This window comes from Electrona antarctica, assembly GCF_951216825.1.
Source record: "Electrona antarctica genome assembly, chromosome: 19".
NCBI lineage: Eukaryota > Metazoa > Chordata > Actinopteri > Myctophiformes > Myctophidae > Electrona > Electrona antarctica.
Window position 1 is genome coordinate 36,423,088 of NC_136800.1, and position 18,353 is coordinate 36,441,440.

Sequence of the window (18,353 nt, forward strand, 5' to 3'; positions counted from 1 at the left end):
ATGTACAAAAATATTGATTATTCTTCTGACCCATCCCTACGATCTACAAGCTCACAACAATGCAATGTGACGTGTAACTTTTAAACTTGAACTGAAATGTTGGGTACTTTAGCGTGAGTATTCATGCCATAAGTAAAGCATCAGAGTACTTTTTCCACCACAGATTGTTCACTAGTAACCTGATGAAGGCTACTGGCAGCAGAGATGCAGCAGGTGGGAGGGGGTGGAGTCAAGGGGGTACCTTGCCTTGGCTTGACACTACAGGAGGGGCCGAGGGGGGCAGCAGGATCAGGATCGCCTTGGAAACCGTACCCTAAACGTAACATCCGTTAAAAAAAGATTATTACTGTCGTCTCAGTGACAACACAAATGAATGGAGGCGTGTAATCTTTACACACGACAAAAAACTAAACGAGAATAACGAAAATAAAAACAAGAAAGGAGGATTATGTTCGGGTCGAACATGGAGTTTGAGACAACAATGGCCGTGGAGTCCGTCGTGCACACGAGCCAGCAGCGGGCGCACGGCGTCGGGACACCGAGCCGACATGAGAAAAGTTTGGGGCTCCTCACCGTCAAGTTCGTCAGCCTGCTCCAAGAAGCCGAGGACGGCGTCCTGGACCTCAAAGTGGTCAGTCAACACAACACAACACAGTCAGTGCTGCTTTGATTTACTGTCATGTTTTGCTGCTTGCTTCGCTTCAAAGCTCCGTGAACAAAGGGCTCGCGTTGTCAGTGAAGCAGGTGCATTGATTTAACAGCAGCAGCAGGTGTCCATTCATTCAAGTCTCAACATGACCAAGAATTCACAGGGAGGCGATTTATTTCACTTAAACTGTTTAAACTAGTGTAATTCAACTCAACTCTACAGATGGAAAAACATTGACCCCTTTGCCCTGTTGTACACTAAAGTATGGATTAAGAAAGAGACTGACTTTGAAATACTACTAACAAATTGTTTCGGGGTTCCGAAACCTACACTTTCCAGTTCCTTCTTCAGGGAACATCACATTACCGTCCTGCTCCTGAACCTTTTATTTTGTCATTTTGGTTAACATTAAAGATTTACTTTTTTTCTTTTTTGAGAGAGAGAGAGAGAGAGCGCTCGGGGATGAGTGAGTGTCAGTGAGGGAAATGATATAGGCTGGCTAACATTCAAACAATTTGATAATCGACTAGGATAAACAATGAATATATAATAAAACAATGGAAGGAGGACTATATTTACAATAGGACTATATTACAAAATTACCTGAAGATTTTAGACACAATGGGGCTAAATGTTTCTTTCCAAACAAACATTCCAGCACTGTTTGTGATAAAAGACTGTCACCCAAGGTACTGTGTCTGTAATGATGATTTTAACTTATGTTATGACACCCATGCAGCAGCTGTAATGGGGATGGATGCCTCATATCACCATCCTGATCCTGAACACTAAGATATGACACTGATGGCAGTGCATTTGTTCCTGAAATCTTTTTCCTGTCAAAACAACAAAACATCTCCAAACCTTTCTGTATTTACACACACACACACACACACACACACCTGCTGCTAGTATCTAGGGAAACCCTCTTCTCTTGTAAATGAATGTAAATAGTATTGTTAATTTCTAACCAAACGCAAAGCTTTTGACAGTCACCCAGCCCTGACCAGCTATCTGCCTTCACTGCCATGACAACCTGAGTCTGTATCCCCACAGTACACCAGATATGCCAAAAGTATTCTCTCTACATTTACCTTTTCTCTGATAAGGAGTTTTCCCTCCCTACTTGCCCGCCAAAGCTGGTTAATGTTTACGCAGCAGGCTCCTTATCCCCCTCCATTGCCTCCTTGCTCCTTTCTCTTAGACTCTTACCATTGTCTGACTCTGCTGGTGAACCAGGCGATTGTTTTGTTGTTTGCACAGCTTAATTTGCCAAAGGCTTTGATTCATTTCAATGTGCCTTTCTTCTCTAATGTTTTTTTTCCCATCCAGAGGAATTTTCAGTTAGATTTTCTGCTGGTAGCTATTTAATATGTCGGCTACGATGTACTTTGATGTACAAAGCTACTGAGTGGCACCTTTGTCTTTCTCAAATTGGGGTCCAGGCCCTCAGGGTTCCCTGAGAGTTATGGGGAATCGTTGAAATGTAAATGTTTGAAAACCACTGTTCTAAAGAATGTGTTGTTTGAATTGACAGGCTGCTGACAGCTTGGCTGTGAGGCAGAAGAGGAGGATTTATGACATCACTAATGTGCTGGAAGGAGTGGGGTTGATTGAGAAGAAAAACAAGAACATGATCCAGTGGAGGTTTGTATGATTGACACTCCTGCTGTCTTTATGCTCAGTTCAATGTGGGGATGTGTATGATGCCTTGAACCTGCTTCTATCCTAAAGCTGGTGTTAACCATTTTATTTATAGTCATTAGTCACAGATATCTTAGAATCTGACTTTAGGAACCTCTTTACAAGTAATGTTGGGCTGGCGAGCAGCCTGCCAACATCGCTGGGAGAGGGGCTGAAATTCAACAGCGTTCACCTGGCGGTGACTGGTGTTAATATTCACAGTGACTGTCTTAAACTGTACAGATGTTCACACTGTCCTAAATGAAAGGAGGACCGCAGTAGAAACAAGCTGTACGCTTTTTTTGCATTATCCTGTTGATTATGGTCGGTCAGATGTTTGTGTATGTGACTGTGACATGATTTTATTTCATATCAATAAAGACATCAATCAATCAAAACCTCTCCTTCCACACCCCCTCCTCCAGGGGGGAGAATACAGCCTGCCAGAGCAAGGAGGTGCAGGCGCAGCTGGAGGCGCTGAAGGCTCAGATCGCTGAGCTGGAGGTCCAGGAGAAAGAGCTGGACAACCAGAAGGCCTGGTTGGAGGAGAACATCGCTCACCTCAAACACGACCCCATCTCCAGAACATATCCTTGTTTATTGCTACAGTTCATTTTCGTTCACTTGAAATGGTTGAATGTATTTCTTTATTTCACACATAATTTAAAGGTTCATCGTACATATATTATTACTTAATAACAGCCCCAGTGTACGTCCTGCCACTTCAGTTTTCTATTCTTGATCCTGTCTACTTTTTCTGCAAAAGCTGAAAATTATAGTCCTCCTGGCGTCCCACTGTTTGTTCTTTTGAGAGAGAAATTCCTATTTGATCCTTTTCACATTGTTTGTGATTGAATGGAGAAAAGTCTGTACAAGGGGTTGGGTATTATAAATATAATTGCCATGTCAGTCCCATTTGAAATCATGGCTCTGCTGATCCAACGGTTCCCATGGTCTTGTATTTCCAGTTCATTGTCTCAGTTTTCCTACGCTATGTAATCCTATTGCTGGCTGTTTCCTTAATGTCCCTGCACGTATAAGTTTGTGACGCATGAGGACATCTGCAATGCCTTCAATGGGGAAACACTGTTGGCTGTGGTGGCACCCTCGGGGACCCAGCTGGAGGTTCCACTCCCTGAAACGGTGCGTCTGTGTTCAAACGCTTTTCATCCCTCTTCTAAATAAGTGCATCATTTCATTCTATGCTCCAGTTTAAGTTTTTCTTTTAATGCCAGATCGTTTCCAAAGCACATTGAGCATAGAGGCATCGAGAGAAGAATTTGATAGAGAGGAGGATTGGAAGGCCGTTTAGTACTTAGTCCTGCTTCTTCCTATGTTTTGATAGGTTGGTTGAAAAAAACCCATTAATAAGTGGCACTAGGGTAATCCTATGTTCTCCACTTACCAAAGGGGTTAAGGTTATAACTTGTAAGCCAGAAACATAGAACTCGGACCACACAGATACGCTCCTGTGTCGCTCCTCTCCAAAAAACGTTTGCCACAGAGAGCTCTGAAATTTGAGGTGCGGACACTGGCAAAATAAAGTATCGTTTGCCGGTGTCTGTTTAGACAATGACGGCATTTTCGAGGGTTAAAAACAGAACAAAGTGAAAACGCTCCGCCTTGTGTCTCCATGTAAAACGGGCAAAACAATAAAGTCTCAAAATGTGTGACATCATGGCTCACGTGGACTCGCCACGCTTATGTTTATTATATTCATGCAGAGCCGTAGGCGATATTTGGAGTTCCCGAAATAAGCAAGCACTCCCTCGTCCCACTCATCCTACGAATATAAATGTAGCGACTAGCGAGCCGCTGCATTGGTCAATGTAAACTATGATATGATATGATATGATATAGTACTTTATTGTCAGTTCACACTGAAATTTGTCTTGCGACCCAGCAGCCGAGTATGCAGAACACATATACACACATTTGACATAACACAAAGAACAAGACAATTTACATACATGAAGACAAGAGCAATATCCACCGCCTAGATTACCCCATGGCTACTACAACTCCTGATTAAGCCTCAAAGTCGGCTGGTGGACAAAGGACCTCTTTAGTCCGACTTTATTGTATGCTGGTACACCATACTGTATGTCCTTCTTGACGGTAGCAACCTATATTCTCCATACAAAACCATGATCGTAAACAAATAGCCTTGTGATAGGAATTAGAACGGAAGTGGTTCTAGTACGCATGTGTGCCTGGTATAGACAATCTGGCAGTGCGCCACCATCACCTAGCCAACTGGCACGCACAGTACCGCGTTTTCAGTCACTGTGTGTAAAAGCTGAATAAAAAATGAGAATGCAACGGGACTTTGCCTCTTTCTCTGGAAACCATTGCCGTGTAAAAGTTGCCTAAGACACCAACTCCTTCCCCCTGCAGTCGCGTTTAAATGAGTGCATTGTAAGAGCAGGAGGTCAAACCAAATTAACGCGTTTCCTCCACTGCTCCCAGGCGCTGAGCGGACAGAAGAAGTACCAGGTGAATCTGCGCAGCCACACGGCACCCATCCAGGTCATGCTCATCAACAGAGAGTCGGAGTTCTGCAAGCCTTTGGTCTTCTCTGTGCCGCCCGTCTGCTCTGCCATGCCCACTCCACCCAGCACACCCACCAGCCTCCAGAGGGTCCCCCTGCCAGCTGCCTACAACTCATTCTCCTCAGCCACCGAATCCTCCTCTTTCACCTACAGCCAGGACTCCTTCTGTTCTGACCACCAGATGGCGCTGCCGGAGCATGATGATATGCTGACACCATCCTCAAGCCCACCTGATGCACAGATGGGTGAGGTCTATCTCACATTGAAAAACACCATGTCCAAGTGTGTGTGTGTACTCTAGTCTACAGTATATTACCTTGCCATGATGGAACTCCAAATATGGGTCAAAATTGTTCAATTGCTTTGTAGATTGTATGATCCACTAGATTCTCCCCATTGTAGTGATCAAATCAGTTTTTCTTTTTCCAGACTCGGCATCTCTGTCCGTTTACAATGATCGAAATCACTATAAAGGTATTATCGCCGTTTCTTACATAAAATCAACAATTCTGTTGTCTTATCAACAGTAACACATTTTTTTTTATTCCTCAAAATGCTGAGTCATGTTTTGTAATGTTAAACATTGGCAGAATCAACTCTTTATGTCAAAGTGTGACTTTGATACCCTTTTCACCATGGAATATGAATGGGGAGACCATTTTTGGCTGATCCATTTTTTATCAAAACTTTTGAAGTAATCTTGCCAATATTTTGAGTTATTATCATGACAATGTAACTACACAACAGAAAACTGCCAAAGTGTAATTGTGATTTAAATGGTAGTGGGGAAGTGAGTTGAAGTTGCAATGTAAATTAATTTGTTTTCTAGTGTTGAATAAACTCTGTTCTATGGGTTAGGGTTAACGCATACACTCCATCTTCATATGTGCTGTGGCTCTCTGCAGAGTTCCACTACGACTCGCCTCCAGCACTGATGCAGCAGATGCTATCTGGCCCCCAGCAGACCGTGCTGGCAGGCCACGACCTCCAGTCCATGCTGGACATAGGCAGCTTGCTAAAACTCAACACAGCTGGAGACCACATGAAGGTGGAGAGAGAGGGTAAGAGAGAGAGAGAGGGCTTAGGGATTGACAGTTGTCCTGAGAAATAGGCCAGTGTTATCCAGTCCCAAACTATAGAAATGGATGCACCAAATTGGTAAACTGGTGCCTCATACAGTCTTGCATATTATTTGAAATACCAAACGGTTTAGTAGCCTATACATTTTCTTGATTACATACGTGATACTTTGGCTTGTGCAAAACAAGGAGTGGGATTGGTGGAATGTGTTAAAGGTGCAGTGCCACATGCCTGTTAATATAGATAATGAGGCTAGATAACGATCATTGGGCATTAAATTAATGTTTAATTAATTATTTTTTCTTACAAAAACTACATTTTCTATGATTTTTTTGTAAGCTGTAATCCTGTGAGCTACTCTCCCTCTGCCAACTTGGGGAGAGCCCCGACCTCATGCTTCCTTCAATGCATGACTTCTTCTTTTCAAAATCTTTTTATTCAGGTTTTTGACAGTAGCCCAGGGGCAAGTATTAAACAGACATATAAAATATAAAAATAAAACTCAATCCCCTATCCCACCCTCCCCCCACCCACAATCCCAAGGATAGTCGGAAAAACAGTCTGGAGGAAATAAAATAAATATATATATCTATTATACAATTGAAAACATGTACGCAACCCAATACCCAAAGTCACCAGCTACTACGTCACTGACACGCTGGGTGCCGAAGCAGGAGCAACACACACTGCAACAACACACTAAGACGTCACAGACTTACCCTCCGCGTCGATCCACGGCTATCTCCTCATGTCGCGCCGCACGCCCACACTCAACACCACCCGCGTAAAAATTGTCATTGCACTGCCACTAAAGCCGGCTCCCGTCCACACTCTCAAACAATATCAATATCAATAATAAACACAAACACGCCACAAGCACCGACACCCCCGCCTAATTTGTTGCCACGTCTATGAAAACAAGCACAGAAAAAATGCCATTCAACACGCTACTTACACACACTACCACTCGCTTACAATACGCGGACCTGGCAACACTACATTCCCTCTCCCATTTGCTCAAAGCTCACCACGTGACCCACACACACACATACCAACAGTAGAAGAAGAACTACACACCGCACACACTGGTTCTAACTTGGACAGTTACAATAATGCAAACACGACCGCGTCGACACCTGGCGTGGTACAAGCGGGCCAAACCGAGGCGCATATATGGATACGAACAACAACACCAACACTACACGCACACGCGCGTGCTGCAACAACAAACAGCTACGTACAGTGTGTGTGTGTGTGTGTGTGCGCGTGCGTGCGTGCGTGTGTGTGTGTGTGTGTGTGTGTGTGTGTGTGTGTGTGTGTGTGTGTGTGTGTGTGTGTGTGTGTGTGTGTGTGTGTGTGTGTGTGTGTGTGTGTGTGTGTGTGTGTGTGTGTGTGTGTGTGTGTGTGTGTGTGTGTGTGTGTGTGTGTGTGTGTGTGTGTGTGTGTGTGTGTGTGTGTGTGTGTGTGTGTGTGTGTGTGTGTGTGTGTGTGTGTGTGTGTGCGTGCGTGCGCGTGCGCGCGCGCGCGCGCGCGCGGATTTTGGATCGCCTCGCGATGCAGCGCAAATGGCACTAGGGCTCGACAGTGCGACTAGGTACTCGCATTTGCGACTTAAAATATCACCGTGCGAGTTGTAACATTCACTTTGTAGCACCGGTGCGACTACACAATCCGATCTTTAAAGCTACAAGTTGCGCAGTTTACATCCAAAAGAATGTGTCACTCTCTCGGTTCTGCACCGCTGCTGGAGAAGTATAGCACTGTCGAAGGCCGCGCAACTAATCCCCCCCCCCCCCACACACCCCAGACAGGGAGGAGAGAGAAGAGAGCGAGAGAGAGAGAGCACACACACGTCTTCACCCCAGCGATGGAGGGAGACAGAGAGAAAGGGAGAGAGATAGAGAAACACAGAGCTTTCCAGTCCTTACATTTTTTCTCAAATTGTTTTCTTAGCTTTGTGACTGACCAATGACAAGCAGATTGTATTGTCTGCAAAGGAACTATGTGTCTGTCACAAATAAAAGTTCTGTCCTGCAAGCCCATGTCATGTCAACACAGACAAGGCAGCTGTGCGCGCGGTGAGTCCTGCAAATTATATTGACCCAATATTATTTTGTACAACCTAGCAAAGCATAACATATGATGGTTTGGAGAATAGGCTGGTCTCTCTTTTTACAAGACATAAGCCATTGCATACAGGTTCTCAACCTTTTTAATTTCAAGGACCCCCATAACTCTGAGAGTAAAACCAAATGGACCCATAACAGTCCCATTTCATTCCATTTCTACAGTATCAGAGTTAAAAGTTATAAAAGACTCCATTTGGTTCCATTTGTACACTCTCAGAGTTACAGACCTGTAGGGTCCACTTGGTTCCATTTGCACACTCTCAGAGTTACAGACCTATAATGGGTCCATTTGGAACCCCCTCAAGGAACCATGAGGGTCCCTGGATCACACCTTTGACAGCCACTGCTTTAAATAAATACATAACTAATATAGAGCATATTTGATCAATTTATTGTTAGGCTATAGATTATTTTGACATCTGAATTTAACAGAACCGCCCACGCACGACACATGCACATGCACAACGTGCACGCGCATGTGCACATCCACATGCACGCGCGCATGTGTCCTCTTTTTGGTAATTCAGAATATGGTATGCCTACACAGTTAAAATAATGCAAACACGAAAATTGCGCGAACGACTGCGTCGACACCTGGTGTGGAACAAACGGGACGAACCGAGGCGCATATATGGATAAGAGCAACAACACTACGCGCGCGCGCGCGCACGCGCTGCAACACAAAACAGCTGCATAAAACGCGTGTCACTGTGGACTTCTGTATCTGTGGACTTCTGTATCGCAACGCGGGGCAACGCAACTCTGGGATGAGCGGGCCGAAGGCCCGCGAAATTCTAGTATATATACACACATACACAAAATACATGCATACATAATTACAAAAAATAAAAATATAATAAAATAAAATGCAGATCTTTCATAGCAGAGCGGATTTTGTTTCTGTTGTGGTTTGGCGTTGGCCGAGGCATAGGCACGGCACACTATGCAGTTTGTGTGTTGTGGTAGAATGTCATAAACGGGCCCCAGGTCTTGTAAAACTTTTTCTCAGAGCCGGCAATTGAAAACCTTAACATCTCCAACTCGAGACAGGACATTATATCACAAAGCCACTGACGGAGCCAATGCATGACTTCTTATCACCCAACAGGTCATGCTCATGCTATTTGGGGTGCTTTGAGAATGTTTCCCCAGTAGCACATGGAAGGAACACGTTATTAAACAAGTTCCTTTTCCCTCCACCAGGTGCCCCGGCTGACCAGGGGGGCACAGTATATTACGTGTAAAATAATGATGTGGATACACCCACAACTCATTAAGAATTCAAGGTTAGGACCTTGGACCGCCCACTTGTAGTCTCACCAAAGCATACTCTTGCTGAGACATTAGAAGCAAAACTTACAGTAGGCCTCCTACATTATACATGCGTGGATTACACAGATTGCCAAGAAGTTCCACAGTCTCATTTCCTGGTTGCCGAGTTGCATTCACATTGATCACGACACATGTACTACTTTCAACAACACAATAGGAAATTAATGTGGGTGGAGGTACATGGACTTTATGCGTCAGCAGTCCAGTGTGATTCTAGTTTCTACTTTCCAATTAGCCAGAGATCTTTTGAGTCTAGGAATCTCTGAGTAAAGTAAACATTACAATCCTTTATTGAGAAATAGTCTCTGACTGTTACCTTTTATGAATTGTCTTGCAGAAGTTGTTGACCTAATCGATGAGCTGATGTCCACTGATGGTAAGTACTTTGAGACCGAGTTGAAGCTATCATATTTTACGTTATTATATTCAACCTCATGCATTTCATCTTGTTGTATTCCCATTGTATTGTCTGCTTTGGTCCAAACGAAGGGGTAGACTACAACTTCAACCTGGATGACAATGAAGGAGTGTGTGACCTCTTTGATGTGCAGATCCTAAATTACTGAACTTGAAGGTGACAATTACACTATTGTATATTTATACAGTCAATGAGAGCATTTCGTTCTCTCTGTTTCAGTGATGTTAGTGAAGTTATTTCTCTCATCATAAGTGCACTGCCTAGAAGTAATGTTTTCCAACCTAAGAGCCTAAGTGATTGTTTTTCTTTTTTCTTTTCTTTTTTTTGTACTATGGTCCATTGCTGCCTGCCCACAGTAAGTCTGAGCTCTCAAACAATGATGAAACATAGTGTCTAAATACGGTAAATGTGTTGTAGCATATTTATTGCAGTAACCACGTGTCACAATGCCTCCAATGTGCAGGGGAGTTTAGTTGGGGTGCTTTGAGAATAATGGAGCCATATAGTTTACATAGAGAAAATCTAAAACATGCCGGAGAAATGAGGTGCCTTTGCTGGAAATGATCCAGGCTAAATCTTTACAGTATGTCTTCCAGTGCACGTTTGTGTGTTTGTTGCATTCTTCCATGCCATGTTTGAAGTGGAGGCATTTTCCACATAGTTAGACCTTAGGCCTATATCAGTGTTTTTTTGTTTTTGTTGTTTTTTTTAAAAACTTGAGACTGTTGTTCAGTATTTAAGTGAAATGAATGATATTTATTTAACAATACAGATGAGACAGGGTTATTTACAATATTTAGTACAGAGCATGTTAGCACATTGGTATTTTCTTTGGCGTGTTACATACAATCTCTTTTAAACCCAGTAGAATCTCTCAATAATATATATATTTCACAACATCGTGCTAATGTGTTTTTATTTGACGAGTAAATATCTTGGTTGCATTTCTAACTTTAACCTCATGGACTTTAACACTGCCAATGTCTGGCTTTAGAGTTTTGTTTTTATAATATGTTTCAAGGTTTTGTTATTTTGGTTTTGTTAGGTTTTGTATATTATTTTGATCAACTTTTTTAATTTAAACAACATTTGTTTAGTTTGTTGAAATTTAAGTTGTTTGACTGCCTTAATCATAATTGAATCAACCAGATTATTTGGTCTGTGTGTTCATTGGCCAAATTGAAGTGCCATGGTTTAGCACTTTGTATATTTATATTTTCTTTTATTGTAAGAGTTTGTTATATGACATTTTGTTTATTTGCACACTTTTGGGACCAAAGCCTTTTTTCCATTAAACAAATATATTCGGTTTTGAAATCTTTTGCTTTTTTGTGTGAGAATGTTAGGCACATAAATGATAAATCACATCAAGTTAGAATTATACATGATAAAGTATATGCAGTGGATACAAAGACATTTAGCTTATTAAAAAAAAGATACCTCCCATGATTAGATGAACATAACTGGTTTGACACTGATATTCATAACTTGTGTATCTGACTTAATTCATCTATCTATAGTTAAAGACAATTGTTCATGGCCCTTAGTCTTGCCCTGGTTGACACAAAACATCCTTTGCATTTGATTCTGACCTTTATTTGTATTGTTAAAGATTAACAATGAACCGATGTTGAATGGATTCCACATGTAAAAGGCCAAGACGATATGCACGGAATTGCAATATATCACTCACGTGACAATCAATATACCTTATACTATAAGGTATATTGTATTAACATTCTCTACCATACAGTTTCTAGCAACTATTAATTAATTAATCAATCAACCAACCAATTAATTAATTGTGCAAAGCACATCAAAATCCAAATAATGTAGCTATATAGAAACCAGACTTACCTCCTCTGTGTTGACTCTTTTACGAGAGTAGTGTGGAGGGATAACTGCTTCAAGCAACTGTTTGAAATCAAAATGTATTGGGCTGCATTTAGACGGGGAGAATTCCTTTATGTGAAGGAAGGCTTAAGGATGACGGGGTACAAGAGAAAGAGGGGGGGTGGGAGGGTTCTAGGGGGAACTGAGAGGGGAAAGCACTGAACATTCCCAATTAGAAGCCCTCATCGTATTAGGCAAGTTGTTATATCAGAATCAGATGGTAACTTATTTCGCTTTGACAACCGTGTTTACTTTAATTATGTGAAGTCCACATAGATTAAATGCTTATCCAGCTGACAACAGCTTGAGTGACTCGAGTTCAACTGAGGACATTTATCAGCAAGAAGAAAGGGGTGCTTTGATTGGGCAAATGTAATGTGTGCAATATAATTAGACAGTCTATTACTTACTTGATAGAGCAGCGGTGGCCGAACGGATTGTGGAGCGGTCTTGATACCGGAAGGTCGCCAGTTCGAATCAGCAGTCCGACACGTTAAAATTACCACCGCTGAAGTGCCCTTGAACAAGGCATTGAACCACTACGATGAAATGTTCTATGAGCAGGGCCTGGCTGGAAACAAGTTCTTGAGCTTAGCCCAGATACCCTGGGTAAATATAGTAATCATTTCATTTCATTTCTCATTTAGAGTTGGGGTTATTATTCAAGCTGATAACCGTAATGCTCGCCCCCATTTCTATGAGCTAATACAATATATGGCGTATAAAAAAAATAACTGTAATTTTACAGCAATAAACCACACTTTTCACTCAATTCACAGATATACACAGTATAAAAAATATTCTATTCTACCAAAAACATGGGGGAACATTATTCATTTTGTAATTTGATCAGCACTTTTTCTAAGTAAATGTGTCTTCCAGAAGGTCTTCTGCAGCACCTAGTAACAACACTGAATATAACTGCATATTCCCTTTTTTCCCTCTTGAATCCTCAAAAGTCAGACTAAAATACTTTTGTTAGTTGCTGGAATTTGCACCTATCTTCATGCTGAATAACCAATACAAAACAAAAAAAGCATTGTGTCAGCACAGAAAGATATTGAAAAGACAACCCGTCTAGGTCATTATTTCAAAACCTTTATTCAGTTTCCAACCAAACACAAGTTAAATACAATTTAATGTTTCATAGGATATTCATATTTAACACCTGAAAACGATGCTCTAAGAACATCATCAATATTCAATGCACTATCCATGTTCATTATTACACAATTACAAAATATGGCTAACTGCTGACACCTTGTGGTCATATTGTACAACACAAGCAATAAACTGTATTAATATCTTTTGTTTTCCACATTATATATAGATATGTTAAGTAGTATTTTTGTTATTATTTTTTACATTCAGAAACCATGCCCTATACTAAATAAACAGATACAATAATAAACAGATAAAATAACTAGTAACCTTAATCACCCAATCATTGTGCTGTACACATTTAGTGCTGAAATGAAGTCAGATGACAAGCAAAATGAGAACATCTTTAAACAACAGAGCAGCTTGTTTGCAGGGAAGAAGCTGTTATTGGCGCTCTGAGTCATCCTGGCTCATCCGTCTGTCCCCAGTTCACAAATCCTGGAGCTTTTGTTGAAAACATACCAGATGTACAGTATATCAGTGAAATGCAGTGCAGAAATAAAGTGATTCCCAAATTCTGTTGAACCTCTTGATGATATCCATCACATGCTATTAGTGATATGGTAGGGTACATCTAGTGATATCCATGTTACATGCTATAGTGATATGGTAGGGTACATCTAGTGATATCCATGTTACATGCTATTAGTGATATGGTAGGGTACATCTAGTGATATCCACGTTACATGCTATTAGTGATATGGTAGGGTACATCTAGTGATATCCATGTTACATGCTATTAGTGATATGGTAGGGTACATCTAGTGATATCCATGTTACATGCTATTAGTGATATGGTAGGGTACATCTAGTGATATCCATGTTACATGCTATTAGTGATATGGTAGGGTACATCTAGTGATATCCATGTTACATGCTATTAGTGATATGGTAGGGTACATCTAGTGATATCCATGTTACATGCTATTAGTGATATGGTAGGGTACATCTAGTGATATCCATGTTACATGCTATTAGTGATATGGTAGGGTACATCTAGTGATATCCATCACATGCTATTATTGATATGGTAGGGTACATCTAGTGATATCCATGTTACATGCTATTAGTGATATGGTAGGGTACATCTAGTGATATCCATGTTACATGCTATTAGTGATATGGTAGGGTACATCTAGTGATATCCATGTTACATGCTATAGTGATATGGTAGGGTACATCTAGTGATATCCATGTTACATGCTATAGTGATATGGTAGGGTACATCTAGTGATATCCATGTTACATGCTATTAGTGATATGGTAGGGTACATCTAGTGATATCCATGTTACATGCTATTAGTGATATGGTAGGGTACATCTAGTGATATCCATGTTACATGCTATTAGTGATATGGTAGGGTACATCTAGTGATATCCATGTTACATACTATAGTGATATGGTAGGGTACATCTAGTGATATCCATGTTACATGCTATTAGTGATATGGTAGGGTACATCTAGTGATATCCATGTTACATGCTATTAGTGATATGGTAGGGTACATCTAGTGATATCCATGTTACATGCTATTAGTGATATGGTAGGGTACATCTAGTGATATCCATGTATTTATCATCATTAGGGTTATGGTAATCTCTCAATACAGATTTAACTCATCAAATTTAAACACATTTTTATTTTATCATTAATTCTATTTTTTGCCGATGGGTTTCCAGATTGGGGTTATGGTAAGGTATCGGTGTCAGTCAGTCAGTCAGTCAGTCAGTCAGTCAGTCAGTCAGTCAGTCAGTTAGTCAGTCAGTCAATCAATGTGTGAAACGAAAGATATATTCAATTTGTATGTCTTATGTAGCAAAATGGTCTCTCACCTAGTGTCGAGTCTGTCGACCCAAACAAGTCACCTCACTGTTCTACACTTCTGGGTCCAGCTGAAAGGGAAAACAAAGAAAAGGAGAAAAAGAAAAGTTTTTTCTTTTCAACCACTACCCACATACATCATATCTGTCAAAATTCAAATTTAACATGTTATCTCATTTTGGTCATAGTCTTGACAGTGGAAAGTCAGAGTTAATACATGGATTAACATGGATATTGGTTTAAAATGACGTAGGCTGGTGGAAGTGAATGAGGAACATTTTCCACTGGTATATAAGTCCTTAACAACTACTGTTAGCATGGTGCTGAGCAAAGCACTTAACCCCCAAAATACTGCATTGGGATTGGTGGCAAACAGAAAGCTGCGGTTTATTTGGAAGCTCCCAGACTGAATCTATGACTGCATGAATGTGATGCTGGGCGGTGCTGAAAGCGTGCATGCATGTTCAGCAGAACACTAGCCGGCATAAGTAGAGGGTTGAATAATAACACAATGACCCTAACTATTGATGCTACTGTACCTCAGTGGGTGGCACTGAGAGGGAGGACAGCGCTCCCGGGCGCTGTTTTGGACGTCTGCGGGCGGGTGCGCTAAGCTCACGCTTAGGTCTTGAGTCCTGATAGGGTGAGAGAGTATAATTCAGTCTACAAACAGTAGAACAGACTGCTCATACAGTAAAATATTAGCCCTGCCGTGGGCAAATTTGCATTTGGTTTCACAGACCTGTAGTACTGGGCTTTATGCCACATACTGTACATGCCTTACAAAAAACGTAGAATTTAGAATGTTAAACTGATGAATTGTTCAACTGTACAATCGAAACAAACTAAACAAATCTTATATATTTAATCCCAGGGGCCTATTGTTGGCCTCCTCCTTTTTTCCCTCTACACAAATGTATTTACTCTGTGTTGTGATGTGCTGCTATTTTCACCAAATGTTTGCCTATTTTTTTTTAAAACAACTGCGCCTATTTTGCCAAGAATTTGAAACCTAAATGGTTGAAATGTTGAGTTTTTGGTTTTTTTGCGTCATCTTCAGAATGGAAAGGTAAAAAACGTTCTCTCTTACCGAGTTGAAGACTCCACATGCCCCCGCTCTGAAACGACAAGAGTTCATCTCCTTCATCCCCCCCTGCCCCTCTGTCTGTTCTTCTTTTTCTTTTTCTGTAATGACCTCCTTCTGTGTGGGACTGGGGACAGCCTCCTCCTCTTCCTAATATCAAAACGGGATTCAATCATTGATCTTTCAGCATAAAACATCAACCTCTAAAACAGCATCATTGTTCATGTTGTGTTCATTTCTAATCTAACCTTTATTTAACCAGGATAGTCCCACTGAGGTTAAGAATCTGTTTTTTTTAGACTTCGAGGGAGACCTGGCCAAGACATTAGCCTATATTGTATTGTATATCATTTAGGATTGCATTCTAAAAAATAAATGACAGAAAGTTACTACCTCTTTAGTTTCTCAAAAGTTGAACTGAAACTTTCATTTTCACAACACTAAATCCCTGTCGCAGACAACGAGCACCGAGTTCTTCTTACCAGGCTGGAGAGCAGTGGTCTGTTAACCTTCGTCGGAGGCTCAGCCTCCTCTATTTCTGAGGCAGTGAGGACTGTGATGAGCAGAGCTGCCTGCAGACACAGCAGAAACAGGTGAAACGTCCTCCTCTCCATGGTTGCGTGATGCTCTGATGAGCTGGGCTGTTCCAACTCAAGCATTTATACACCCGCTGCTAAGCACTTCCATGTGGAGAGAGATGGAGGAACAAATAACAGGAGAAATACAAACTGCCCCCCACACCACACACACGCACACACGCACACGCGCACACACACACACACACACACACACACACACACACACGCACACGCACACACGCACATGTAAGCAAACACAAACACTACCACTACCACACTTCGATCTCTGCATCAACAACTAAATTACAACATAGGTCCCTCTGGGTGACGCACGGCCCTGGTTATTTCCCTGGCTGGGATGGGAGTTCCTCCCTGTGAATTACATGTTCACATTAGACAGGTGCTCTAGGTTCCCGACTTCCTGGCTGAAAATTAAAGACTTGTAAACATTTCAAAAGTTTGTAGAAAACAACTTGCATCACCCTACTGACCCCTGCCCCCAATTCACCTGTAATAATGCAGCCTATATGATTTAGCAATGAATTCCTTGTTTTTTTATTATATATTGTTTTGTTTTTATTGTACGACTGCAGATCATACTCAGTACTTCACTGCATACATGTATGAGGACCACATCGGAAACCTCGAAAGAGTTGCTGCAACTCAAGGGGCTTATCTCATATTGAAATGTAAATAAAATGAGCGAGTGACTCATACATGTATGCAGTGAAATTAATATTGGAGTGGAAAACAGTTTTTTTTTCCACAAAGAAAACTTGACTCCTGCATTGTTATATTTCTCTTGGATTTCCCCTGGATTTGGTATCAAAGTCCCCAAATTCACCAGAACATCTACTACATTACAAGGTTTATTCTGGGGGAGGACCCCCGCCATGGGCAGTCTGGGCAGTGCATGCAATCATACAGAGATCACTTAATCATACAGATTCACTTTTGGTTATTAAGATATGGGTCTTATGGTATATTGCTTCACTTCAGTCATCAAATCAATTTCTGTAGGCCTACGTTTTGCGTTTAATGGCTGAAACTTACATCATTTTCCAATGTAATTACATCTACTCTTATCTGTTAAAAAGTAACAGAATAAATGGGACCTGGATTCTCACAGTTGGCAGCCCTGGCGTTAGCCCTATATGTGCCCTAGCTCTCCCTACGCTCATTCTAATCTGTAGCTCCGAGAGTGAGAGGGCACATATGGGGCTACCCCTGTATGTCTACTCACATTCGCAGATATTTGGAGATTTGGAGATGCTGATGCAGACTCCAGAGACAGTTCAGGGAGTATCCTCCGCACACTAATAACTTCAATTAAACAGAATTTTCACTTTTCTCTTGGAAACAGTTTGATTGCAATTTGCAATGATTGGCTTGATTGGCTGACGGTACCAGGCAAGATGAACCTCTGTCCGGTGTTATAAAGAAATAGTGAGCCAACGAATTCTGTGACCACACAGACTATGACGAGGACAATTAATTAGTTTACTTTACTACCTGGGATTTATTTAAAAGATATATACTATGTTATGCTATAGTGAATTAAAATATGAATGATTTTCCATTAAAATGATTATCATTGTCAATTCGTCACTCATTGTTGATGTTGACTTGAAATTGAAAAAGGGCAGTCTTTGGAGTCACAGAGTTCCATAGCCCATAGGTCACCAGTTTCGATGTAAGACATACACAACCCGACATGCGCATAATGCTGTGTTCATACTTATCGTACTTGACAACTTTTGGTACGGAGTGGACTAACCAACCTGCAGTAGATCCGGTAGAAGAGCCATACGCGATTTATGTTAACGAGGTTCCGATTTTCTTCTTTTTTTATCAGTATCACAACCACATGTTTCTGAAAATTGTATAGATATAGCGGAGGAATAGCAACACAGCATCGGTTCAGGTGCACAATCATTGGAACAACCAGAGGTGAGTGCACGGTCGGACAGGC

The 18,353-nt window shown here is 41.3% G+C and overlaps 3 protein-coding genes across 5 annotated transcripts in view; 2 read left to right on the plus strand and 1 right to left on the minus strand.

The window, feature by feature from the left end:
* Positions 1–251: 251 nt before the first annotated feature.
* Positions 252–11,160, plus strand: e2f5 (E2F transcription factor 5). 3 transcript variants are annotated; one of them, XM_079529592.1, is made up of 10 exons: positions 252–631; positions 2,187–2,296; positions 2,758–2,917; positions 3,365–3,475; positions 4,802–5,129; positions 5,314–5,358; positions 5,790–5,945; positions 9,763–9,801; positions 9,915–9,999; positions 10,200–11,160. In XM_079529592.1, exons 1-9 carry the CDS (start codon positions 449–451, stop codon positions 9,989–9,991), a joined length of 1,209 nt encoding a protein of 402 aa, XP_079385718.1. In that variant the 5' UTR covers positions 252–448; the 3' UTR covers positions 9,992–9,999; positions 10,200–11,160. The 3 variants fall into 3 exon arrangements, with proteins under 3 accessions (XP_079385718.1, XP_079385717.1, XP_079385719.1); XM_079529591.1 differs by having other exon boundaries at positions 9,915–11,160; XM_079529593.1 differs by lacking the exon at positions 5,314–5,358 and having other exon boundaries at positions 253–631; positions 9,915–11,160.
* A 1,658-nt stretch (positions 11,161–12,818) lies between these two features.
* LOC306943333 (uncharacterized protein) lies at positions 12,819–16,462 on the minus strand (the record flags this gene model as incomplete). The annotated part of the gene is made up of 5 exons (XM_079529594.1): positions 12,819–13,341; positions 14,731–14,790; positions 15,259–15,354; positions 15,810–15,953; positions 16,286–16,462. 4 exons carry the CDS (start codon positions 16,460–16,462, stop codon positions 14,773–14,775), a joined length of 435 nt encoding a protein of 144 aa, XP_079385720.1. The 3' UTR covers positions 12,819–13,341; positions 14,731–14,772.
* Positions 16,463–18,101: 1,639 nt separating this feature from the next.
* myripa (myosin VIIA and Rab interacting protein a) overlaps positions 18,102–18,353 on the plus strand; it is a 39,055-nt gene continuing 38,803 nt past the window's right edge. The window contains exon 1 of the mRNA XM_079529338.1: positions 18,102–18,331. The gene's annotated coding sequence lies outside the window, so the exon portion shown is untranslated. The remainder of the gene's footprint in view (positions 18,332–18,353) is intronic.